The sequence below is a fragment of the Dromiciops gliroides genome, chromosome 2, assembly GCF_019393635.1.
Source record: "Dromiciops gliroides isolate mDroGli1 chromosome 2, mDroGli1.pri, whole genome shotgun sequence".
Classification (NCBI taxonomy): domain Eukaryota; kingdom Metazoa; phylum Chordata; class Mammalia; order Microbiotheria; family Microbiotheriidae; genus Dromiciops; species Dromiciops gliroides.
The window spans coordinates 572,464,601-572,492,219 of record NC_057862.1 but is presented as its reverse complement, the minus strand read 5'-3'; the positions used below and the strand labels follow the sequence as shown (position 1 = coordinate 572,492,219).

The window sequence follows — 27,619 nt, the reverse complement described above, 5'->3', positions numbered from 1 at the left end:
ATATTATTTAATTTCAGTGCTATATTTGGAATCATCGAATATTAGAACATAAAAGAAATTCTAAAGGTCATCAACTCTATCATTTAAAGAAGAGAAAGTGTTTAGTACTCACTCTCTAACTTATTTTGTTTAGCTTTACATATTTTTGTATTTACTTATCTTTATACATGTATTTGGAGTAAGAGAAGCCTGTCATATCCCACCAATGCCATTTAGTAACCACTTGACTAACCATGCAAATCATTTAACCACCTAGGACCACAGTTTCTTCATCTATACAATGATAGGGTTGAACCAGAGATGACTTTTGAGGTCCCTTCTGGCTCTAAGTCTATAATCTTAAGATCATCTTGAGGATAGGTTCCATGTCTCATTTTTGTCATATTCACAAGGCCTAGCAGAATACCCTACACATAGTAGTTGTTCAACAAATGTTTAAAAATGCACAGTATCTGGCAGACAGTAAGCCCTTAATAAATGCTTAGTGATCACCCTTGGTGTTGAATTAAATTGGTTGATTTTGTTGTTCAGTCATTTTAGTTGTGTCCAACTCTGTGACCCTGTTTGGAATTTTCTTAGAAAAGATACTGGAGTGGTTTGCCATTTCCTTCCAGTTCATTTTACAGATGAAAAAACTGAGGCAAACAGGGTTAAGTGACTTGTCCAGCATCATACAGCTAATAAATGTCTGAGGCCAGATTTGAACTCAAGAAGATGTGTCTTCCTGACTCAAGACCTGACACTTTATCTGCTATTCCACCTAGTTGCCAAATGACATGAAGTGACTGGTATAAAATTAAAAGGTTAGTGAATTAGAAACCGACAAGGACTAAGATTTCTAGACTACCAGTTCTTTCTGGGAAAGTGTTCTTTCTTTACAATATTTGATACTATAATGTAATTTTAATTAGGTATTTGTTAAGGGATAATATTGTAATGTTATCCATGTACTCTGAGATCTTAGGGAGAAAGTTGACATTTATATTGACCAAGTTTTTATTACAAGAAAAATAATTATAATCACTTTAAATTTAAGTGAATCAAACTATTTACATCTGATAAGAATTTTAGCCAGTATATTCTTTTCTTTTCCATTTATTTTCTTGTTAAAAAGAAATCCCCAAGGGTAATTAAACACTCAGATATACATGACCATAGTATTGAGGTTTTGAAAGGAAACATGAAAAGCCAGAATTTCAAAGGCTCTCTATCTGTGGGAAATTTTTAATAATAAATGGATAGATATGAAAGGCGTAAAAGTTGAATATTTGGAGAATGAGTGGCTGATTTTTTTTTTATTTTAACCTTTGCCTCTTTTTAGAGGGGAAAAAACAGAAAAGCAACTTCCTAAATTGGAAATTCAATTTCCTTCAGTGATATTTATCTTTTAAAAGTACCTTGCTACTCTCAAAAATGTCCAAAAAAATTATTTTCTCTTCAAGAAATGAATGATTTTTGACAAAAGTCAAGTGCTTATCGGATACCATGTTGGATCATGTCTTTAGTATTGCACAAAAAGGGAGAAACACTCTTTAAAAATAGAAACTGAAAAGGGAAAAAATGTTTTTGGGGTATGATAAACATTTAGAACTTTGGCTTTTTTCCTGTTTCCCATAATTATCCTTCCTCAGAGAGTCTGAAAACTTACTAGCTTCAAACGCTGTTTTCAGTCCTTTATAGATTGAAAAACCAAAGTATAATTTACCACAGAAAGTTCTCACTGCTACTGCTCCCTTTTCTCCCCCCACACATAGAATTGAGTTTTTCACCCAGTACAGTTGGCCATGGAGATGAAAATAAATGAGGATTTTTTTTTAAAGAAATGCCAAGAGTTTTGTTGTTTTTGTATTGTTATTTCTAAAACATTAAAAATGATAGACAAAGGAATTGGGGATGAATAATAAAGAGAAATTTAAAATAATTGATTTTTAAAAATTTTCTAGGGGCCCACTCAATTTAAACCTCAGGATAAAATTAAATTATATTTACTGTTTGTTTTTTTTCTGGTTTATTAACATACTCTCCTGGGGAACTATGTGCTCATTATTATTATTTAGCTTTTATTGCATCTTTTAAAAAATGCTTTCCCCATAGATAAATATAATAATAATAGTAATAGCTTACACAAATATAGCTCTTTAAGGTTTGCAAAGTATTTTCTATTCAGTCACCAATTAGTGCAAATAAAAATTTAAGGTTCTTGAGTATATGTTGTCTGCTAAGTCTCAGTCAAAAACAAGCTTGTTTAACTTTTTAATGCAGTCTCTTCCTTGGGTTAATAAGTGGTGAGGGGTTTTTTGTACAAAGTACTATATATATTTTTATTAAACCCCTCACCACTCCCTACCCACCGTAGTACTTATTGTTAAGTCAACAGTCAATAAGCCTTTACTGTCCGTGCTGTGCATACTACTAAGTGCTAGGCACTGTACAAAGGCAAAAACATAGTTCCTCTACTCAAGGAGCTCATATTCTAAACAAACAAACAACAACATGGAAACATACATACAAGATATATATATAGTGTAAATGGGAAATATTCTCCAAGGAAAGGCACTAGCAGTGGGGGAGACTAGAAAAGACTTAATTGTGGTCTTACTTTCTAGATTTTCTTCTACTGTCTCTTATCTTGAGGGAAACCAGTTACCAATTAGAGTCACATTACATTTTCTTGTTTAGCAACATATTCTTGGAAATAATGGCATATTACTAGAATTAAATATCTGAGAAAATCTATAATATGATTACTGTTAAGTAAAACCAATAATAGTGACCTCATCTGAAAGTGCACATAACATTTCACATCTGTAGCATTGTCCTTTGCCCCAACACACATAATTTTCTATTTAAAAAAAAAATTAAATGAAATCTATTTTCTCTCCTTGAAACCTCCCACTCCATTGGGGAGGGGGGAGGGGAAGAAAAACAAGTATGTTGTAACGAATATTCACAGTCAAGCAAAATAAATGTGCTCAGAGATATAAAATATACTATACATGGTGTATAAGATTTATATATATAAACATATTTATATGTGTTATATGTTTATATTATACATGAAGAAGATGCATAGATATAAATATGTATTGTATAATGTATGTTTCTTCTTAATATGGAGTGCCACTTCGTCTCAATCCACAATGGCCTTTTGTCTATCCTGTTCCTTTTGACCTTCCAGAGCTATTTTGCAATCACAGGTCACATCACACCAAATTTTGATGATATATCTACATGTATGTATGTATGTATGTATGTATGTATCATCTATCTATATACACAAGTGTATATGTAGATGTGTGTTCATATGTATATATACTATACATATATATGCTAAATTTGCTTCCTCACATTAAGATTTCTAATTCACTTCGATTGTTATAAATAATTTATGCATTTTTGTATAGTCATCTGAAACCATAGATTTTATTGCTAGAGTCCTTCATGAATTTTTTTCATTAAATCTCTACATTTTAAAATGATGGCTATGATATTTAGTTTGGTGGCTATATGAAGGCACTTTTCTTTCTTCCCTTTCTTTTTCAGTTTAAAGCTCTTTTGATTCGGTTTGTAAGAATTTAGACAAATATATTTTTACTGCCTATTGTACATTTTGATGCCCCGTAGATAACTTTAAATCAGCATACCTAAAACAACTCATTATCTGCCCCTGCCCCAGCCCACCCCTCTTCTTAACTGTTCTATCAAAGACTTGTCCCTTATATTGATAGCCCCCCTTCTCTCCTCTTACAATTGCTAGCACCCAGTGTAGGCCCTCATCACCTCACATCTGGACTATTGAAGTAGCCTTTCGGTTGGCCTCCTTGCCTTAAGTTCAGTGCATCCTCCACTGAGCTATCAAACTGATCTTCCCAAAGTGCAGATCTGACATATCCTTCTCCCTAAATGGCCACCCCTAATCAATAAATTTTAGTGTTCCTTTATCACCTCCAGAATCAATCCTCCAGTATTTTATATTTATAAAATCCTTATCCATTTAAAGCCCTTCAGAACCTGCCTCCCTCCTATCTTTTTAGTCTTTTTACACATTACTCCCTCACCACGTACTCTGCAATCCAATGGCATTGGCCTATTTGCTGTTCTTACTATGTGCTTGGCATACAGGAAGTACTTAAATATATTTATTATCGGACTGACTGCAAAAGGCATCTCCCAGTTCTGGGCATTTTCATCAACAATCCCCCATACTTGGAATTCTCTCCTCATTTTTGCTTCTTCACGTCCCTGGCTTCCTTCAAGTCTCAGCTAAAATCCCACTTTCTACAAAAAACCTTTCCTGATCCTCCTTAATGCTAGTACCTTTCCTCTATTTATTATCTCCAATATACGGTTGGTCTCACTTACTCCAGTTTTTCCCCATACAGTTCATTTTCCATACTGTTGTCAAATTGATCTTCCTAAAGCACAAGTTTGACTATAACATGCCCCCATTTAGTCAACTCTAGGATCAAATATAAAATCCTTCTTTGATTTGTAGAGTCCTTTATAACCTTTTCAGTCTTCTTAAAACTTAGTCCCTCATGTCTGAAATTCTCTCCCTCATCATCTCTGCTTCTCGAACTTCCTGACTCCTGAAAGTCCCAGCTAAAATCCTACCTTCTGCAAGAAGCTTTTCCTGATTCCCCTTTAATCCTAGTGGCTTTCTCTCTTTTGATTCTCTCCCATTCATTCTGTAATGACCTTGTTTGTGCATAGTTGTTTTCATGTTGTCTCTGTCTTTAAATTATAAGCTCCTAGAGAGTGAGGAATGTATTTTGCCTTTTTTTTTTCCATCCTCACCATATAGTACAGTGGCTGGCATATAGGTGCTTAATAAATACTTGTTCACTTGACAGTAAAAGAGTGTCTTTTTACCAGATGCTAAGGGACTGAATTTGGACGCCTACTCACTCTGAAACCAACTGCTGGGAGTGAAAAGCAATGCCATTTATATCCTGTTTCATTGAACTGAGAATAACAATAATTCCTTCAGCTCTCCATAGCCAGTAAATACCAAGACTATAGAAATTTTGCCTCCAAGACCCTGTCTAGAACCAGAGTCTTAGATACCAGGCTTACTTCTCAGAACTGATCTAAGAATTGGGCCTCAGACTCTAAGCTCTACCAGTAGTGAAGTACATGCTACACGTGAAGGTATATTCTGACTTCATTATCACATGGCATCTGAGATGAAGCAAAGGAATTGGTGCTGAGTATGAATTTAGTAATATTCCTGGGCACCTGGTCATCATATACACTTTTACTAACCAGGAATTCTCATCTAATCTTCCTTTTGGCTTAACCCCACCTTCCCTGGTGGTTGACAGAAAGAACAAAGTGGACTTATCCTCTATCATCAAAGAAGCCCTGAAAAGAGGAAGTCCACTCAACTTTCCTATGCTGTAACTACCACACTACTACCATCTCCTTCCCAATTTCTGTGACTCAAAAGTTCACACTTCAGGGCAGCCAGGTGGAGCAGTGGATAGAGCACCGGCCCTGAAGTCAGGAGTACCTGAGTTCAAATCATGCCTCAGAGACTTAACACTTACTAGCTGTGTGACTTTGGGCAAGTCACTTAACCCCAATTGCCTCACTAAAAAAAAAAAAAAAGTTCACATTTGCTGAAACCCCCTTCAATTGCAGTCATTTCTTCCTCTCTTATCTCCACTCCAGCCTTGATCTTTCAGAGTTCTTATGTTGCTCTATTCTTTCCTTCTTTGTGCCCTATTATATCATTGATAATCTCCTTCATCACAGACTTCTTCCTCTCACAATCTTTTCATATTCTTATATTTGTGGAAACCAGATCCTTCCAAAAAGCACATCATCCCTGGCCGTGCATTCCAATAATAAACATGCCTTCTTCTCTCTTATACCCTGAGACTGTGGGTTAAAAGAAGATGTAATACTTGTGCTCAACTCTAAGTGTATGCCAACATCACTCATCAATTTCTTTTCCTTAAGGTTTGTTAAGGGCTAAAATTCTAGCTAAACTGTCTAAAATATCTAATGAGTGGTCGCCAATAAATTATAAGCTTTAGCAAGAGTTAGACTTTTAAGCATTTATTAAGGAGAATAAGAATTTGGTAAAGAGAGAGAAAAAGGCCTAGATTCCTATCTATTAAAGGGAGAGCACATTTCTAGCTCCCTTCTCCGCCAGAGTCCAGAGGAAAGAACGTGAGACCGAGCGCCCGTCTCTTCCTTCCTCCTCCCACTAGTCCGCGTCACTTCCTGACTCCTGGTCTTGCCCTCAAAGACCTTCCCTTCATGGGCAGAACTCTTCTACAGTAAGTATCCAGCAGGTGGCATTATTCCAATCGTTACAGGTTCTTTCCATCCATTTATATAATTTTATTCATGCTATGCTACAATCATATACTAGCCTTTGGCTATTCTCTATAAGTACCCACCTTATATTTTTCCCATTTACTTGCTCAAGGGCACACACACACACACACACACACACACACACACACACACACACACACACAAAATATATTGATATCCCCTCACATATTCTGGCCTCCTCATTCATCAGCCTCTAAACTCCTAATACTTACTTCTTTTTTTTTTTTTTAAGTGAGGCAATTGGGGTTAAGTGACTTGCTCAGGGTCACACAGCTAGTAAGTGTTAAGTGTCTGAGGCCGGATTTTAACTCTGGTACTCCTGACTTCATGGCCGGTGCTCTATCCACTGCTCCACCTAGCTGCCCCACTAATACTTACTTCTTTATTCCATCTCAACTATCCCTAGGAATACCTTGATCTCACCATCATGTATAAATTCTATACAATATACATGAGATAGAGCTATGAAGTTTCTCTTTCAGATTATAATTTATTCTCTTCTCTTCCTATCTTCCCTCTTATTCACTATTCCCAAACCTGTTCATCATTACCATGACTCTTTTTGCTCTGTCTTCCCAATTTTGGCCTCACTTTCTGTCCTTTATAATCTGGACTAGAGTTAACCAACTCAATTATAGTGAACCTATTGATGAATAACTTCCCTCTTTGTCTTTGCACTGCTTGCTTCTTATTCCCACTTAGGGTTACCTCCACTTCTACAGTCTTTCTCTTCAGCCCAATACCAAGTCAAGTCAAGTCAAGAAGTATTTCTTAAGTGTATGCTATAGCTAGGCACTCTGCTAAGAACTGGGAATACAAACACAAGAATAAAGACAGTTACTGCCCACAAGGTGATTATGTTATAATAGGGAAGAAGACAACAAAAAAAGGGAGACTGAAAGGAGATGGGGGGAGAATTAATATAGTCAGTACAGGATCAATGTAAAGAAAGTCACCCCCTCCTGTATCTTTCCTTCCTTTTGCTGCCAAATTCCTAGAAAAAAAAAGTCATCCAAACTCAGAGACACTAGTTTCTCATTTCCCATTCACATCTCAAGCCCAAGTTTATAATCTGGTCTCTGACTCAGTCACTTAACTGAAACTGCTTTCCACTTTTGGCTGGTTCTAATTATAAGGAAGATTGTTCATGCTAAGTGTAAAATTGCTTCTTTGCAAATTCTGCCCACATTCCTTGTTTTGGCTGGTGGGAACAAACAATAAACCCAATATCTCTTCCACATGAAAACTCTTCAAGTATTTGATGACAGATATTGTATCTATCTTGTCCTACTCTATTCCCTATTTATTTCAACTCACCTGGAGATACACCACACACACACACACACACACACACATATGTGACACATATATTATGATACATATATGATACATACACATATGTGGGTGGGTGTCATAATCACTAGGCTCTTCACAGACCTTCAATATAGATGTCGTTCTCAGTTCTTCACTTTCATAACCAATCTTTTGTTGATTCTTTCCCAACATATCTTATATATATAGCTCATTCCATTCCCTTACACTGGCACCACCTTGTCCAGGCCTTCATCACCTCACACTTGGACTATTATAACAGCTCACTGGTTGGTTTCTCAGCCTCATTTATACTAGCTTATACTTCTTGTTGAGTCATTTCAGTCATGTCCAAATCTCCATGACCCCATTTAGGGTTTTCTTGGCAAAGATACTACAATGCTTTGCCATTTCCTTCTCCAGATCATTTAACAGATAAGGAAACTGTGGCAAAGAGAGTTAAGTGACTTGCCCAGGGTCATACAGTTAGTTAGGGTCTGAGTTCAGATTTGACCTCAGGTCCTCCTAACTCCAGGCCTGGCATTCTATCTACTTCCCTGTCACCTGTACTGCCTACCTGCCTGCTAGGTTTTATACTATTAAAGTTTAAAAATGCACTGACTTTTGGAACTCTGTATAGTTCTTCAAGGTTTACAAACTACCTTCCTCATACCATGTCACTGAAGTACTATCTTCATTTTAAAGAAGAGAACTTTGAGACTCAGAAAGTTTAAGTTATGTGTATACCCAAAGTCATACCAATAGTAAATATCAGGATTCAAAATAAAACATAATAAAACAGATTCCTGAAATCTTTTATTTTGTCACAAGGATGTTTAATAAATTCCATCAAAAAGTAAATTACATCTTCTGAATCCTTTCATTTTAAATGTCACTATAATCAATTTTCTTTTGAATCAGTAGCGGTCCTACTCCCCCAAGTCTAACTTAATATTTGTGTAGATTTTAAGAAACTTCATAGATGAATGAATCAAGTTTCATATTCATGTTTAGTTAATGTAGGTCCTTCATTATAATTCTGTAAGTGTTCATTTCTCTGGCCTCTTGTATTCTCATATATTAGAATTGAGAATTTAATTTCACATACCGTTGATTTGTTATCACATTGCCTATAGTAACTGTTGTAGTGGGTAAAATATCAGCTACATAAAATTAGTCAATAAATATTGATTGAGACACATATTTGAAAGACATTCAGTTAGGAATGCAGTGTTTGGAAATGGGAATGCTTTCTAACATTGGGCAGGACCCTGCTTTGTTTTTAGGATTCAAATTGGAATATGAACTGGTTACTGTTACCTCCTGCCCTTTCTCCTCTCTACCTAACTGTGTGGTAGCTCAAGTTTGGCTATGGTCAAAATTGATAGCTAAACTCCTTTTTGAAGCTATTCTTCCTTGGTTTCCATGGTGATATAATAATAGCAACAAAAACAACTACATGATAATAGCTAGTATAAATTCTTTAAGGTTTGCAAAGCACTTTACATATTTAAACTCATTAGATCCTTACAACAGCCCTGTGAAATAGGTGTTGTTATTATCTCCATTTACAGATAAAAGAATTGAGGTATAGACTTGTAGAGTCACACAACTGGTAAGTGTCTGAGGTGGTATTTGAACTTTGGTCTTTCAGAACCCAAATCAGGTGTTGTGTCTAATTATATTATACCATCCTGTTTTATCTCCTTGCACCCAGCCTGTATTTCCTCTATCTTCCTGCCACTTCACTTCATCATCTCTGCTTCTAAAGTTGGATATATGCCAACAAATATTTATAACTTATTATTGTTGTTAGTTATATAACAATTTCAGTTCTTTCTAAATATCAATCTGGGGGGTTTCCACTCAGACTCTGGTATGGAGGGGAAAATAACTGAAAACTACAATTTGTCATTTTCTTTCCCCAGCTTATTCAGAAGTTGACAGATGTTGCAGAAGAATGCCAGAGCAATCAGTTAAAGAAACTGAAAGAAATTTGCGAGAAGTAAGGAGAAATTTTCAATAAGATTGGAACATGTATTTGTAAACATATATTTATAAATATATTCAGTAAAAAGCTTTTCATTCATTTGAATTTTTTTCTTTTATTGCAACTTTGGCTTTTAGAGAAAAGAAAGAATTGAAGAAGAAAATGGATAAAAAAAGACAGGAGAAGATAACAGAAGCAAAGTCTAAAGACAAGAGTCAAATGGAAGAGTATGTAAAAGTACCAGCAAAAATACCCTTGGAGAGTCTGATTGGGAAGTAGAAGACTTCCTTCTGAATCTGCCACATATTCACTAGCACATAAATTCCAGTTCATTTTTTAGGGTTTTTTTTCTATTAGGACTATACATTGAAAATAATTCTTTATCTGCTTATGGCCACCACAGAAAGCTTGTAGATAAGAAAAAGAGAAACTAGTTCAAATAGCCAAAGGCTGTTCAGATAAAGCCTGAACCATCCTCTGCAAATAAGGCTGAACACTAGAGTCTTCATTCTCTTTTCTTGGGGATGCCTCAGGGCAGAATTTGATCCTCAGCTCTTAAGACCCAGAATTAGCTAAAATTCCAAGTGTTTGTGTAACCCCTTAATAACAGAAGCATCTATAGTACTGGGTTATATGTGTACAGTTCAAAAGGCATTGAAAAGTTAATATAGAACCAGTTTTAAGACCAAATCAATTGTAGGGATCATAGCCTGCATGTATGCTAGCCTAATAATACACTGATTATTTGATTCTAGGGAGAAGACTGAAATGATCCGGTCATACATCCAAGAAGTGGTGCAGTACATAAAGAGAGTATGTCAGCCATTTTATTACTCTCTGAAAGCACAAAATGTTCCAGTTTATGAAAGATAATGAAACTGTATAATATTGAAACTGTAAAATATTTGAAAGATAATGAAACTGTAGCTCCTCAATAATAAATATGTTATGGGGGAAATTGATGGGGGTTTGGGGTAGGGGTCCTTAGGAATTCCTCTTTAAAGAATTACACCCTCTTGCACACAAATCCAATTAGAATAAAATAATTTTTTTTATTTAGGTGCTAGGGAAAGGAAACCAAGAGATAAGTCCTTGGACTTCTCATGGGGAGAAGGCATGGCACAGAGGCCTGGCTCTCTGAGATACCTTTCTCCTCTAGCAGGAGACAGGCAGATCCTTTTATAGAGGACCATGGGGTGATCATCTGACTCTGGAAAGTTTCCATATTGGGTGGTGGGTTGGGAGCAGTCTGGTATGGGGCGATTCTGTCCCTTGGAGCCACTTTGGCAGCAGCCAAGCCTAATAGAGTTATCTCCTCAAGGAGTAGGGGAGACTGGAATGAAAGGTGGTGGTCCTGGAGTTATCTCAGTGCAGATCTGGTGCTGCTTATCTCTTTAGGTGTGTCTGCCCTTTGGTTTATTTTAAGGAGAAGGTTCTTTGATTTACTCCAGAAAATTTCTGAGGAAAATAGAAGTCCCTGCCTTCTAGGAAGTTACAATCTCACTGGGAAAACAAAATACAAACAGCTGAAAGGGTGAATGGGTGGTGTCAAGGGAACTCTCTCCTTAAATAGAGGTTTGGAGTTGATGGTCCATCCTCAAATCAGAGAGGCAGAGGAGGCAATGCCTGTTGATGAGGTGGAGTACCAGAGCTGATGAGGTTATCCCAATAATTAGCTTCCTGGGGCATAGCATAGAAGTCAGTCAGAGAAATCCTAAAGTAGAGCAGCCAAGTGAGAAATGTCTGAGCTGAGCTCTCCTTAAATGGGGGTTTAGCATTCATGGCCCCATCCTCTAATCAGGGGGAAAGTTATTTCCTCACAGCACACAGAAGAATAGCTAACACGTGTAGCTTTTTAAAGCTGGCAAAGCATTACATTTAGCATTTTATTTGATCCCTAAAACAACCCTGTAGAGTAGGTGCCTTAAATTACAAATGAAGGTGATTTTGAAAAGTCACCCTCATTTTACAGATAAAGAAACTGAGGCTGAAAGGTATGAAGTTAATTATTTTTTAAACATCCTTGATCTACCTAATGAGCTTTTCTCAGGTGCTAGCTTATTTGTTTCTTATTTGGAAGTTGTTTGAGAGTTCATTGTATGGCATACATCCCTTAAAAGTGGGAACTAAAAATATGATATTTTTGTGATACTTATGTGCCATCTCCTAGCAGAGGGACTTCCTGATTCCCCCAGCCCCTCTTTCCTGTGAGTTCCCCTCCCATATTACCATGTATTTACTTTGCATATAGTTTTGGTTTATTTATTTGTATACATATTTTTTTTTCCCAATAGAATGTGAGTTCCTTGAGGGCAGGGAGTATTTCTTAATTTTTCTTCTTTATATTTCCAGCATCTGCCATGATTAGTGAATGCTTGTTGAGTTAACATGTGAAGAAATCTCTGCTAATAAGGATATTTCAGGTCCTTGAGTCAGAGTATAAAAGATCTAGACAGTTAGCTATGTTCCTATTGCTTTACAAAGCTTACATTTACTTTTTTGTTTGTTTGTTTGTTTGCTTGGTTTTTAATTTTTTTATTTTTAGTGTGGCAGTTGGGGTTAAGTGACTTGCCCAGGGTCACACAGCTAGTAAGTGTTAAGTGTCAGAGGCTGGATTTGAACTCAGATACTCCTGACTTCAGGGCCGGTCTATCCACTGCGCCACCTAGCTGCCCCTACATTTACTTTTAAGTGTGACCTTGAATGTTTTTATGAAATTGAACCTGTATCTGGAGAAGACTTATGTGAATTGATACTGAGAATATTTTCTACAATGACAACAGTATGGTAAAGACAAACAACTCTGAAAGAATTAGGTACTTATATCAATATAATGACCAACCATAATTCCAGAGAACTCATCCTGAAACATATTACCTTACCTCACTATAGAGAGATAAAGTATTCTCTGTGTGTGTGTGTTTCAATATGGCCAATCAAGAAATTTGTTTTGGGAAGGGGGGAGAAAAAAAATAAATAGAATGTGATGGTTGTCCTTAAATGACAGTAAAAAATTTAAAAAAAAATGAAAAACAAAGAAAAATGTATTGTTTCTACTTTTTTCAGCTAGAAGATGCACAAAGCAAAAGGCAGGAGAAACTTTTAGAGAAACACAAGGAGATCCGTCAACAGATACTGGATGAAAAACCAAAGGTAAATCAGTCTATTTGCATATATATATATATATGTATGTATATGTATATGTATGTATGTACACACACACAGATATGTGTATGTTTGAAGAGCAGGTTATTTCTTGGTTATGCTTGATAAGCATTTTGGTGCAAGTCCTCTATTCAAAACTCGATAATAGCATTTCTTGACAGTAGTGTACTCTTATCTAAGTAGAGCAGGAAGTCTTCCTTCTGGGATAGGTATTTGATGTAAAGTTTAGCTCTGTCCAGCAGAGTGCGCCCTTTACAGGAATCTCCTCTAGAGTTGCAGAATAGATAGGTAGATACATAGATATGTAGTGTAAACCCACTAAATTATCATGAGAAAGAAAATACAAATTTAACAGTCTAATCCTGTGATACATATGGACTTTTTCAGTATCATTTAACAAAATTAATTATGCTTAGGCTCATATTTATTTTTTCAGATTCTGTATTTTTTTATCAGATCAGTGTTCATGTGGATAAAATGAACAAATGGCTTGCTAATGTCTAATAAATTAAATTGTATTAGGGAAAATAAAGCATATATCTTTTAAAACATATTCCACCAAGCTTGAATTATAATTTATATTAGACAGTACTTATGTTCTGGAAAAAAAAAGATACTAAATATTTTAATACATCCATCCCACCAGTCCTTCTAACATGTGTGATCCTAAAAATGGAAATCAGAAAGGTATTGATACTATATTCTAGATTAGTGGGGAGGTTGGAGATGGGATTTTTTGCAAGTAGAAATTCTTGCGTTCTTAATATATATTAGGGGTTTTGCTTTGTTTATGTATTAACAATTATGCTTTTTAAAAAAATTAACTTTTCATAGATTTCCTATGGTCAGCTCTGCCTCCATATTTCCTATACTGACAATATCCTTTATAATCTTGATTTCTTAATCCTATCACTGAAGTCATGTTAACCATGATTTTCAGTAGTGGTAACAGAGTTTCTCTAGAAACAAAAGGACTTAAATTTCAATATCAGATAGTATGAGAATTATCATTCTTGTCATATCTCAACTTCCTATTTAAATATTCTTAGTCATCTTTTAGTTGTTTCCATAAAGGCAAAGCAAAATAAAATTTAATTGTTGCTTCAGAAAACAGGGATGACAGCTATTTTTTTAAAAAGCCAAGCATTCTCCAGTGTTTCATGATGAAAAAAATGCCAAATTTTGTAGAATGGTAATAATAAACAAATATTCCAGTGCCAGTCTAGCCTGAACTTCTTACAGAGGAAGGTATTGTTAAGTAAAGTATTACTGCTTATGAAATAATAGCAGAGATGTCCTGGCCTTAATGAGTATTCTCCAGGGCAGTTTTTAGCTCAGTGGTAATGCAAAGAGGCTACTGTGAGTACTTGGACCTGAATATGGGAATTGTGTCCAGCAAACTTGAAAGAAGAAAAAGGAAGGGCATCTGCAAAAGGAAAAGAAAAGGAAGTAAGAACTAATAAGTGGCATGCATGGAGTGGTGACTGAATCCAAGTAGTCCTTTGGTGTTTGGGGGATACTGTGAGACCAAGAGACAAACTGTAAGCAGCAAACACAGTGGATAGACTAAGGCTGAAACATGTAGATTGGTATCTCCTAAACCATGAGTCCTGGCAGAATTCCAAGGAGTCCAGATCCAAGCTAAGAGGCTGGAGAAGATTCTGCCCTATCTGTTGAGGTTAGAAAGATACCAAACTGGCTCCTGAGAGCAGGCTGAGAAGGGATGGGGACAATGAACAGCAATCACCCACTCACTGATCAGCAATTTCTACATTCTCTCTTGAGTTTTCCCTGTGATTAGTATCTTATTCCTCAGTTATGAGGCACAAGAGGGATTCAGAAGAGTCTTACCAGAAACTCAGGAGAGTCTCACCAATTATTAAAGCAAACCTCTTCAAGCTCTTCCTGAATATATATGGATTTTTATTTTAAAAATTCAATTAATAAATATTTATTTTTTTTACCTCCTCCTTACCTCTTATCTCCTTCCTCCCTCTCATTTCCCTTCCATCCTATTGGGGTGGGGAGAGAAAAAAAATCTGAAAACAAATATTCATAGTCAAGAAAACAAATTCTCATATTTGTCATGTCCAAAAATATATGACTAATTCTGTGCCCTGAATCCAGGAGGTAGGTAGTATGAAAATAGTACACTCCCCTGGAATCATGGTTGGTTATTGTATTAATCAGAATTTTCAAGGCTTTCACAGTTGTTGTGGGTTGTTCTTTTTTTTTTTGCATTGTTATTGTATAAATTTTGTTATTATATTATTGTATAAATTGTTCTTCTGGGTTCTGCTCACATCACTCTGTATCAGTTCATACCCAGGTTTCTCTGAATCTGTCTCTTTGGCATTTCTTACAACATATTGGTATTTCTTTACATTCATATAACAAAATTTGTTCAACCATTCCCTAACTGCTAGGTGTTCCCATAGTTTCAAGTTCTTTCTAGGCATGTATTCTATACTTTCCTCCCTAGTTAAAAAGTTTCAGTCCCTGCAAAGTACACCAGAGTGCCTTCTCAGGCATAGTGGCCTGCAAACTCCACTTCTGGGTTATCTCTCTTAGGTTCTACAGTAGTATTAGGCAGCTCATTTAATGTATAACTTCTTTATCCTATTTTTTTTAATACCATCTCCAGTACTTAAATTCCGCTAAAAGTCCAAAGCAATATGCAGAATGCTTTATTATGGTACTCATCCAAGGCCATGAGCATCCTCCAAAAGAGACTTAATTAATTAAGTTATGTAGTTGCTCATGCTTGCTTGATACCTAACTGTGTAATGCTCTCCTATATTCATTTTTGCCTTGGTGCTTGCAAGGGTTTGTTTTAATTCCATTACTTACTATACATAAGAACTAGAAGACAGAAATGTATGCTAATTATGATTATAGTATGAAATGTAAACAAGGATGAAAGGGGAAAAAATTAAATGGAGTTTTAAAAGAAGTGACTGATAAAGTATTCTGTACTTTATTGAAATAAATTGAAGTATAGCAACTAAATAAGTTTAGTTGTTTGTACTGATGTTCAATGTTCTTTATAATATAATATTATAAAAGATTTCAAGGTATTTCATACAAACCACCATGGATTAATCCATAACTAAGAAGAGAGTTGGGTTGTTATAGACTTGGTTTAATCTTGGGTTTGTTTATTTTTTTTTTCTTTCCATCAATCAAAGTCTTTTTGTTTGACTCATAGACCCACTTGTGTAATAGTTGGTGGGGTGACATGACCTGCTTTTTTTTTTTTTTTGGTGAGGCAATTAGGGTTAAGTGACTTGCCCAGGGTCACACAGCTAGTAAGTGTTTAGTGTCTGAGGCCGGATTTGAATTCATGTCCTTCTGAATCCAGGGCCAATGCTCTAATGACTTGCTTTTTTACAAAGAAAATCCTTTTAAGGATTAAAATGCTTTTAAGCATTTTCTTCTACTCTGACACAGACTTGAGAGCAGCTAGAGAAAACTGAGACAGAAACCAAAGAGAAAGGGCCAAAAGGATACAGAAGAATGATTTCCATGTTGTAGCATCTGTTTGGAAAGGTTAGATGAGGTGTTGCCATTTAAAGTAGAAAAAGGGGAAGACTGAATGGTTTAATGAGCCCTTCAAGTATATCAAGAGTCTAGTTATCTTTCAATGAGTTTAGGGTTAATGAATAAACTTAATTTAAAGCAAGAGAATTTTAAGTTACTCATTATCACTTATAGGATTTGGAGATATCCAAAATACTGCTGTTGATCAGTTGTTTCAGTTGTGTTATACTCCTCATGACCTTATTTGGGGTTTTATTGGTAAAAAATACTGGAGTGTTTTGCCATTTCCTTCTCCAGCTCATTTTACAAATGAGGAGACTGAGGTAAACAGGGTTGATTGACTTGCCCAGGGTCACACAGCTAGTGTGACATTTTTGTCTGAGGACATTTTTGAACTCAGGGCTTCCTGGCTATAGGCCCAGCCCTCTCGCCACTGCCTAGATGTCCCATCCTAAACAATAGCATATGGTATTGAGAGGATTGACTGATTTTCTTTATTAAAAGAATCTGATAATTACATTAACAATTTTTTTAGCTGGAAACTTGCAATGCTTAACCTTTCTGAGAGGTAAGGGGTGGGGCACTTGATGATAGCTTCTTTTTGGCTCTCAAATTTCTTTCTTTGCATTGTTTAACCCCATAACTTCCCTTCTCACTCATTTTTTGTTGTTGTTTTTTTCTAACACCTTTCTTCCTTGTTTGTTTTCTAAACTTCCTTGAAATCAAAATCTATTCCATCTCCCCTGCCATTTTATTTCAATAGCATTATGTCTTTCATGCTGATATGGGCCCTGAGGATTGATGGAGACCTTTAGTCACTAGGAGGTGAAAATGTTTTACATGAGTAAGATTATCAAAGCCCTTTAATATCTATGATCTCATTTAATCTTCACAGCAAACCTGAGAGGAATTTAAACCAGAAGAGGCACTGGAAAGTTAAAGGAGACAGTGATTTAGAGACAGGTTTGCAACTTGAAATCATGTCTTCTGACTTCCAGTCCAATAATCCTTCAACTAAAGGCAGATCATGTTGCTGCAGTGTTTTGTTTTGATTTTCTTTTTATCCCAGGTTTGCTTGTATAAAGAGTGTTTCAATCCTGTTTTTATGTTCCAGTGAAAGGAGCTCTGGAGTTCACATTAAAAGAGCAGGGTTCAAATTCTAGTTCTGTAATATTGGATTAATTACTTAATCTCTTCAACTCCTTTTTTCTCTTTGCAGATGTAATTAAGATAATATTAACCCCACCCAGCTCAGAGGATTGACATGAAAAGTAAATAAGAGATATGTGAGAGCCCTTTCAAATATATGGCACCCTATATACATTTATATGATATATATTATTTTTTCAGTTTACAGATGCACAGTTTCACATGCCTCCAATTTCAATGTTGATTTTGAGTCTCAGAGAGTCAATCTCCAGGATATTTCTCATATCTTTCTCTATGCTCATATGGTCACCACCCTAGGTCAGAGCCTCCTCACCTCTCACCTGGACCACTACAATTGTCTCCTAAGTGTTCTCCCTGCCCTGTCTCTTCCCACTGCTATCCAGACTCCATAATTCTGTCAAAGTGGGATTCATAAATCACTCATTTTACTGTCATTTACTTGCTTAGTAATGACTTTGTACTCTCTCTAATCAAATAGAAACCCTTCTGCTTAGCATTTAAAGCCCTTCAACCTGGCTCCAGCCCACCTCTACAAGCTTATTATAAATTCATTCCCTTCACTCATTTTATTTTCAAGTTAAACATATTCTTGCTGATCATCTTTACATAATACATTCTGCCTTCTACCTCTCTGTACCTTTACGAGGCTTGTTCCCCAGGCCTGGGATTTATGTCTTCCTTTTTTCTGCATTTTCAAATCTCTAGCTTCCTTTAAAATGTAACTCAGGAATCACCTTCCATAAGAAGCTTATCCTGATTCCATTTGCTAGTACTTCATTTCCCCACCTCCCCCATTTTCATGTATTTATTTGTATTTTATTTTGTATAAACTGATATATGGACATGCTCCCTCCTCCCAAGTGATATTATGGTAGTTATTTTAAAACAGAGTAATTAGGACTATCAATTAGTGTATTCCTAAATTTGCTCTGTGTTACTTATTTGAAAAAAAAAAAAAAGAAATGCAACATCTCAAATTGTCCTTTGGGAATAATTTATAATCTGGGAAAAAAGTTCTTGCATATCCAAAATGAACTTCAAAAACTAGCAACTAATAATAGTTAGCATTTATATAAACTATGCATTAAGGTTTGCAAAGTTTTTAAAATAGGTTAACTTGTTTGATCCTCACAACTCTATGAGGTAGATGCTGTTGTTATCCTCATTTTAAAGATGAGAATACTAAGACACAGAGAGATGAAGTCACCCAGCTAGAACGTATCTGAGGCAGGATTCTAATTTGTGGTCCTGACTCTAAGTCTGGTGTTCTATGCATTGTACCTACCAGCTAGCTACCTAGGTAGACCACTACTTTCTCAGCTTCACAAACCAAAGTCAATGGCCTAAATAAGATCTATCTTTATTTATTTTATTTATTTATCTTATCCTATTTATACAAATTTGGCTAGGGGACCAACTCTGGCCAGGCTTCTTTTCCTGAGTTGTTTTAGATTGGCCAATTTGATGATGTATCTATGTTGCTTTTGATTCTGGGAGCCTCATGTTTTGACTTTTGTAAGTCAAAAAATAAAGGACAGTAAGAAACAGAAGAATTTAATCCCCAGTAGTGAGTGACCTGTCCCTGTATAAATATTTTGTTCCACAATTTGGCATTAAAATTGTATATGTATTTGTGTATGAGTCCCACTGAGACTTATTAAGTGACAAAAATCAATGAGTGTTATAAAGGATCATCAGGACCTATTGGATGGTATTTTTTAATCAGGGGAAATTTCCAGATACATCTTTTGGGGCAAACTTTTTGATTTGGCCCCATAGTATATATTGCTATCAATTTTGTTCAGAGGTGACTTTTAACAGAAACCACATCTCTAGAGTCCTTAAGCCCCATGCAGTAAGTCCTGGCCTCTCCTTTTAACAAAGCAGAATAATTGGTTTCACTGGGAGTGCCACACCTGAATGTGTTTGCCAGGGCCTTGAGGAAAAGGTTTATATAATATTCAGGAAGTGATAAAAACCAATCAAGGAGCCATCCGCCAATCCAGAGAAATTACTCCAATTTCAGAGGCCTAGCCTATTTGAACTGATGCTTTTGTCAAGAGGACAGCTTGACTTTTGCTATAAGGAGAGAGAGAAAGAGAGAGAGACAGGGACGGAGACAGAGAGACAGAGAGAGACAGAAGAGAGACAGAGACTGATATTAAACTACAGCTAATAGTTTTCCCAAGTGTGTTGAATACCTCCCCACTCTCTTCAACAAAGACATATGGGCACACGTGCATATAAACACACATTTTTCAATATACAGAAGCTGTTGACTTTAGTCCCCTTTTTAAGAGGATTTTTAGTGAATTTTCTATGAAACTGCACAAAACTAGTTTGCCTCCATCTCCAATCTACTATTACTGCTGTGACATCCTGTTTGCATTCCATGCTTCTTGGAGCACAGCTTTCTGTTTTAACTTAGCTCCTCAGGAAAAGAAATATTTCCAGGAAGCTTTAAAGCATCCTAATTTGTGCATAAAGAACATTTTAATCATGTAGCTGCATGTTCCTTTTCACCTTCAAGGGGATATAGAATGATTAGTCTCATTTTCCTCTTTAGCATCCCTATAACAAAATGACTCATCTTTCCTGGATGAAGTCGTTCCTATCAAATCTATGACTGACCAGGCTTATGTGCCAGGAATACTTAGGAAATGCTTCTATCTCTTTACCCCCTTTCTAATATGCCAGAAAAGTGCTTCTTTCTTAATTTTATATCTCAACCAAAATTATTTATTGATTCATGATTTATGTACTACCTTCTTACAAAAAAAAAATCAAGGTGGAAAATTCTACTTCTTAAACCAGAGGTTTCCTAAATTTTCTCTGTTCATGGTTCCTTTAGTATCTCAGTAATATTTTCATAGCACCACTAGGCCAAAAGAGAAACCCTACAGTTCTGTTTATTAAATAGTAAGATTGAAACAACTTAATACATATTTATGAACTAACAACTTAGTAGCTGTATGAAAATATATATACATAAATTGAAAGAAAAAATATTTTTATCTCATTTTAAATAACCACAATTACTATAGGGATTGGCGTACCTTTTGGGTACCATGCAATTTCTCAAATGTTGGAATCAGATTGGATACCTCCACTCTCATGTCTTGTCCCAGATTGATTTTCACTCAGTTCTTGCTTTTTATCATAGCAACCAATGGAAATCTAACTTTGCAAAGATCTGACTTTGCAGATGAGAAAGTTCAAGAAGTCACTGGGGTAGTTAAAAGTATAAGTAAATAAAAATGTATCTCAGACATTTGAGGATGTCATCAAAAGGATGTAGAGTGAAAATATGAAACTGTGCACTCTCTTAAACTAATAATTCTCTCAGTCTGAGAGATGTTAAGTAACCTGAATTTCACTTGAAAATTTAAAATATCCTTTGGTGCCCTTGTGAATTTACTATAGCAACCCCAGTCCTAGACCATTTACATCTCTAATTTTGTAGCTGGTATAATAATTTAAATGTTACTTAGCCTCCCATTGATGCTTCCTATTTGGCACCACTTGCTTTATGACTCTGTGGGCCTATACCAGATGATAGAGTACATAAACAATATGTTAAAAGAAGATGTACATTACTATCTCATACACACCCATTTTTTTTTCTCTTTCTCTCTTCTACTTTCCTCCCTCCTCCAATGTTCCTTATTCCTAGAGATTAGGAAAAGATGTTATATTTGTAGAGCTCAGGGAGGAAAGTAATCACCTTTCATATTGCAGGTCTGTAGCCAGTGAAGGATGGGTCAATGGTTTCTAGAAGTCACTGAGTTCAAAAAGAGAGGAGGAAATGGACTTTAAGGGAGAGGATAAGCTGACCATACTTCTTGCTGACCAAAAATAGTATTTAGCCTGGAAAAAGGAAATATATGTCTTTAGATATTTTAAGAAATATAAGTTCTATTTTATTCCAGAGAGCAAAACTAGGACTAAGAAGTAGATAAGAGACAGGTTTTGGCTCCATATAAGGAAGTTTTTGTAAAAAATCCATCCATCTCCAGTGATGAAATGGGAAAATACTTTGTGAAATAGTAAATTCCCATCATTAGAAGGGTCTTATTAGCGGTTGAATGATCATTTGTGAACAATGTTTCAGGACTTCCTGGATTCAATTAGACATTTGACAATAAATAAATTATAATTTTAGGAGACATGAAAAAAAGTGACCTTGAAACTGCTTTTTCAAGCCTCATTGGGTTTTGTTGTTGTTGTTACTTGTTTATTTGTTTGTTTCCCCTACTCTTGCCACCCCTCAATGGCTATCTATATCCCATAGAGTAAAATACCAATTGCTCAGCCTAGTATTGAAGATCCTTCATGGTCTAGCTCCAAAACTATCTTGGATGCCTCAGTGTCCCCCTTCATGCATTCTATAGTCTAGCCAAAATTTATCACCAACTGTTCTCTGATGTTGACCTGAATTATTCTGCCTTTGAATATACTTGGAATATCCAAGTTTGGGATGCACTATTTCCATATTATCTATTGAAATCTTTCCCCTCATGGTTCAAACTTGAGTCCAAATCCTCAATGATTCCCCTGTATCCCACTAATTGAAAGTGATCTCACTCTCTTCATGTTGTTTTTTAAAAATTATACATTGGGAATCTCTTTTGTCTTTATTGGGTTCTACCTTGTATCATATTTGCGTTTACATGTGTATGTGTTTATATATATACATATATATGTATGCACACTTATATACACATACATATATATGTGTCTAAGTACATGTATACAAATTTATATGTGTATATATTTGCATATATGCATACATACAGTGTATATATTGATACATATAAATACACATACATGTATGCATATTTATGTATATGTGTATATGTGTGTGAATTTGAATCACCCTTATTAGATTGAAGACTGAGGAAAGCATTGTTTTTCACCTTTATTTCTCTATCATAGTCCCTTGCACATAATAGGTACTAAAAATATTAATTGAATTAATGATATTTACAAGGAGAAGATTAGATAGATTATAGTAACAAGTGTAGATCTTCTTTCCACAAATTCTTTTTTGAAAACTTGATCAGGCCAATTTATCACAAATATAATGAGTAGGTTTTCTTTAATGTGTAGACAGTTCCATCAGCCAATTGGCCTGTTGCTTAAATGAATATCATCAAATGCATACTCAGTTGGTTCGAAACTAGTATGACCTCAAGACTGTAATAATCATCATTTAATTAAATTATATTTATAGTTACTAAATAAGGGAAACTCCACCTTACTTCAGTGACAAGTGGCCTAATGGTAGCAGGGAAACCCAAGATTTTGAGCCCCCAAATTTTGGCAGTAGTATGCAGAACTAGCAAAATACCATTTAGACATGAATTCTGTAGCTACTGGGAGTATCTGACATATAGTGGACCTTCCATATGACTGATACATGTTTTCTGAATTCCTTCCTACTTTCTGTCTTTCATAAAGCATATATTTTATTTTCCACTTCTAACTTCTGAGTGTTCAGCAGCAAGGAATTAAGACCCTATAAACTCAAGTTGCAATTCTAAAGCTGCAATCATCAATATTCCATTACAGTATTTACCCTCTGGGCAGCAAGGCCAGGGAGCATGATGCTCCTCTCTGTGACAAGAAACATACACTTTTTTTTTTTTCACGCAAGGAGGTAGAGAAGTGCCTTCCATTCTCTTATTCTCTTCTTTGCCTAGGATTATACCCCCAAAAAGGGAAGAAAAACATGGTTTCTATGAAAAGGAAGCCTTATGATTGAACTTAATAAACTTAGCTCACATATGCATTTTGTTTGTGTTATATATAGCTGAAGATCAATGTGGCTTAGAGTAAAAATCCAGTTCAGTGAAGACAAATTAGCAAATGTATTCACTTATGTTCTGTTACATATTTCTGGTCAACCATCATTACTTTTTAATTTTTTTCCTTGAACTAAAGCCTTCATTGCCGTGAAAGAGGAAAGAGTATTGGATCAAGAAACAGGATCCCTGGCTTCTTGATATTAGCCCATTGCCATACCATACACAGAGAGGACATAATTCAGAAATGGCAGGGAGATAACCATAAATTTAACTAGCTATCATCAAAGCTCCAGTTCCGCCACTAGCTAGATTTATGACCTTGGGCAAATCACTGAACTTGAAGCCTCGGTTTCCTCATTTGTAAAATAAGGACATTTTATAAAATTATCTCTAAGGTTATGTTCTAGGTCTAATTCTAAAATCCTGTGCTTTTTAATACTATATTATATCAGTATATAATTTAGTCATATTTTACAGTAAAGATAATGAATCAGTCAATTAAATTTTAATAGCTATGATAAAAATATGGGCTCTTACTGTAGCTGGTAAAGAATTCTCTTTCCTGACAGAATCATAAAATGAATATTAATTCATGATTTTATTAGTGATTCTTCCATGCTGTTGATGTTAGTCCATTGCTGTAGCATACACAGGAAGGATACAATTCAGCAATGGCAGGGAAATAAATATAATTTTAGCTAGTGATCATCAAAACTGAGTATGTCAAGTGCTAAAATGAAAGATTCCTCCCTTAATATTGAAACAGTTTTCCCTAAGAAAGGATGATAAATCAAAGGATATTGTATGAATTCACATGTTCAGCTTTGTAATGGAAATTGGTCCTTTCTCCCCTAAGTGAAAGGGGATCCATTTACCTTTTCCTTGAACTTCATGATATTTCCTATCCCTAAGTTTGAGTACCTAGATATTAGATATATGTTATAGATATATGATATAGTAATATTACCATCAAGCATTATCAAAAATTTTAAAATATGAAAACAACTTTAACACTTTCAGGACATCATAAAATACTTAGATCTTCTTTGGAGTTGCTTAGATGGGCTAAAAAGATTTTCCCTTCAATATTTTGAAGACATTCCTCTCTTTTTTTTGTTTTTGTTTTTGTGGGGCAGTGAAGGTTAAGTGACTTGCCCAGGGTCACACAGTTAGTAAATGTCAAGTGTCTGAGGCCACATTTGAACTCAGGTCCTCCTGAATCCAGGGCCAGTGCTTTACCCACTGTGCCACCTAGCTGCCCCATCATTCCACTCTCAATATTGGGTTTGAGCTTGGTAAACTAGGGCTGCCTCTTCTAACATCACAGACTACTTCTTGTAAATTAATACCAGTTGTCATTGAGTTGAGGTAGCTTTGTGTAAAATGCCATAGTAGTTATGGTGAGGGTAATATTTAATACATAGTGCTATGAGGGTAATGAAGATGAAAGCTTTCCAAAGGCCAGAATACTATAAAGTCCATTCAGTTGTATTTATAGTAGCAAGTACCAGGCCACATGAGAGACATTGAAGTATCTAAGTGTGTTGGAATTTTCAAATTTCTAGTTTAGTGGCTTATCCAAGAGTTCTCCCAGGGAAATAATTTTTTAACACTAGGTGCAACATAGACATATATTTCAATGCCAAAAAAAATGACAGCCTCCCTTTTTTTTTCACACAGGGGGAAGGCTCCTCCTCATACTTGTCGGACACTTGCCCTGAGGATCCCTCTATTTCCCCCAACTTTACTCCCCCCAACCCTCAAGGCCTCAAGTGGTGACCACCATCCTCCCGACCAGGTAGGACTGGATGAGAGGGGTGGCTTTTGAGAAATTTGAGGTCTGTGGCATATAGTGCTGTTTTCTGTCAGGATGGAATTTCTCCATCTGTTTTTATATTGTCTCTGTACATCTCCCTCTCCCTATTCTTTCTACTCCCAACTTTCTCTCATATCTTTTTACTTTCTCTTTTACCCTTCTCCAGGAAGAGACTATTTCATTTTTGTCTTTGTATCTCCAGATCTTAGTATATAGTACCTTGCACATAGTAGGTACTTAATACATTTTCCTTAAATTGAATTCTACATCACCCAATCTTCATGAGATTATTTTTTCCACCCATTTGCTTCTTTCCTGTCCTTTCTTTTCATTTCTTCTTAATAATTCACATTTAAATCTCCTGACTTTGCCTTTCAGACTCTAGCTCTGCTTCTTATGATATTATTATTCCACAATGTTATTATGCAGATGATAGTTTAAAATGCTGTTTGTTACTTCAGGAAGATTGTTTCTTTCCATAACTTTCCCTATCTTCACACCATTTTCCATCTATTAGCCATTGTATTTACTCCCATAGACTTTTACATTTAATTATCATTCTTCTCTTCCCAGTTGATATGTTAGGTGCCCTTAGCCTTCCCCTGCTATGCTCTTTGACCTGCTGAAGACCGAGTCTGAACTTAAGGGCTCATTATGTTTTTCAGTTTCCTGCATCTCTCCTAAATATATTTCTATAAACTATAAGGAGCTGGAGACATCAGTTCTCAGAGATGGATGGTTAAATGGACAGTGACTAGGACATAAAAAGCTTCCAATGATTAGAGATGATCTATAGTTTAGGGAGCTATAATGGGAGGAATGAGGGGAAATCATGAAATCAGTAGTGTTCCTTTGCACAAAAAAAGAGTAGTCATCCCAAAAGAATGAAATATATGGAGGTAAGGGGGTTATTTAAATTTATTGTAACAAGAAGTCAGACTTATTCTAATATGAAAATCAGTTGAACAAAGATAAACTTAAAGCTTCATACATATCTTGCCTAGTGAAGCAATATGGATGAGGAACAGACCAATGTGATTAGGGCAAGATGACTCTAGTGAGGAGAGGAGAGGTCTGGCTCTACTTATGCAGTAAAACTTTAGAATTCAATTATTTCAGCATTTTAGAAAATATTACCAAAACATTTTAGCCCAATTCATTAGAATTATACTAGCCACACCACCTGGTTCAAACATTTTGATATGAAAGAACTGAAAACAACTCATCTTTGACATTCTCTCAAGTATTAACATTTCTGACTAATTATGAGTCATATGTGTATATACATATATACACATGCATACATGTATACACACTATATATCTATGTATGTGTGTATGTAGTAATTCATATATATATATAATATATAGGTGTACATATGTATGTGTGAATATACCTCAACAGGTCTGCATCTCATCAATGGGGTGGGATTACATCTAATGATACAGATTGCAATCTATCCATGCTATCCAAACCACAAATTAAAACTTATCCTATAAGACTCTCATTCATATCCTCACATATCTTTACCCCAGAGGGTACCTCCAATGTGTAGGGAGCCTTCTTTGAGTAGTCTTGACATCATAAGCATACCAATGTAGCATATAGGCTGTTCATTAGTAATCCTTTTTCTTACCTTATCTATTTTTTTCAGTTATACATTTCTTTGATGACATCCATTTACATTGCTTCAATTTCATAATTGCTTTTTAATAATGGGATGCAGTGTGCTTACACTCATCATGTTATTAAGAATTACATAGGAAACAGAATGGGCAGGCTGTGATTAGAACAAAATCAATGATCCTAGACATACTTTTGGGGGGGGCGGGGCAATGGGGGTTAAGTGACTTGCCCAAGGTCACACAGCTAAGTAAGTGTCAAGTGCCTGAGGCCGGATTTGAACTCAGGAACTCCTGAATCCAGGGCCGGTGCTTTATCCACTGCGCCACCTAGTCGCCCCGACATACTTTTACTGTTTGTAATACTTATTTAAAGGGAGTTCTTGTTGGAAAGAAATTTAGAGTCAACAGAAGGGCCTTGAAAGTTTCTTTCTGAATAGTTTATAAATATCAAAACTTATTTACAAATACTTTATTGTTATTATAGTTCTAGTAGTTTAGGAAGCTATTATCAAACATTTCATGACATACTTAGAAAATCCTATCCTTACAGGTAAGGTTAATGACAACTGCTCTGAGTTCATGACTTTTTTTTTTGGAAGGACTGTAGGAGGTTCTTAAATGTTGTTGCTTTTTTGATCTTGATATATTTTTTTGTGTTCAGTCAGCCCTGTGCTGCTCACACTAATTCCATTCATAGACTTTATTGCCTCCAGAATATAAAGTAAACTTGCTTATTCATATGGGGAATATTACTCTTAAAGAGAAAAAAATGAACCCTACAGTGCCAAGACTCAAACAAAGAAACGAGGAAAGCCAAAATCTTACTCGTATTATTGGTTTTGTCCTC

The 27,619-nt window shown here is 35.6% G+C and overlaps 1 protein-coding gene across 5 annotated transcripts in view; it reads left to right on the top strand.

Annotated features, from left to right (window-relative positions):
- Positions 1-27,619, top strand: part of PLCB1 (phospholipase C beta 1) — an 856,495-nt gene that overhangs the window by 723,806 nt on the left and 105,070 nt on the right. For 3 of the 5 annotated variants that reach the window (XM_043984633.1, XM_043984631.1, XM_043984630.1), the window contains 4 exons: positions 9,588-9,664; positions 9,787-9,876; positions 10,405-10,462; positions 12,716-12,802. In XM_043984633.1, the coding sequence (XP_043840568.1) occupies positions 9,588-9,664; positions 9,787-9,876; positions 10,405-10,462; positions 12,716-12,802 (312 nt within the window). Of the gene's footprint in view, positions 1-9,587; positions 9,665-9,786; positions 9,877-10,404; positions 10,463-12,715; positions 12,803-25,011; positions 25,130-27,619 lie in introns of all 5 variants that reach the window. The other 2 variants (XM_043984634.1, XM_043984632.1) reach the window with 1 other exon arrangement.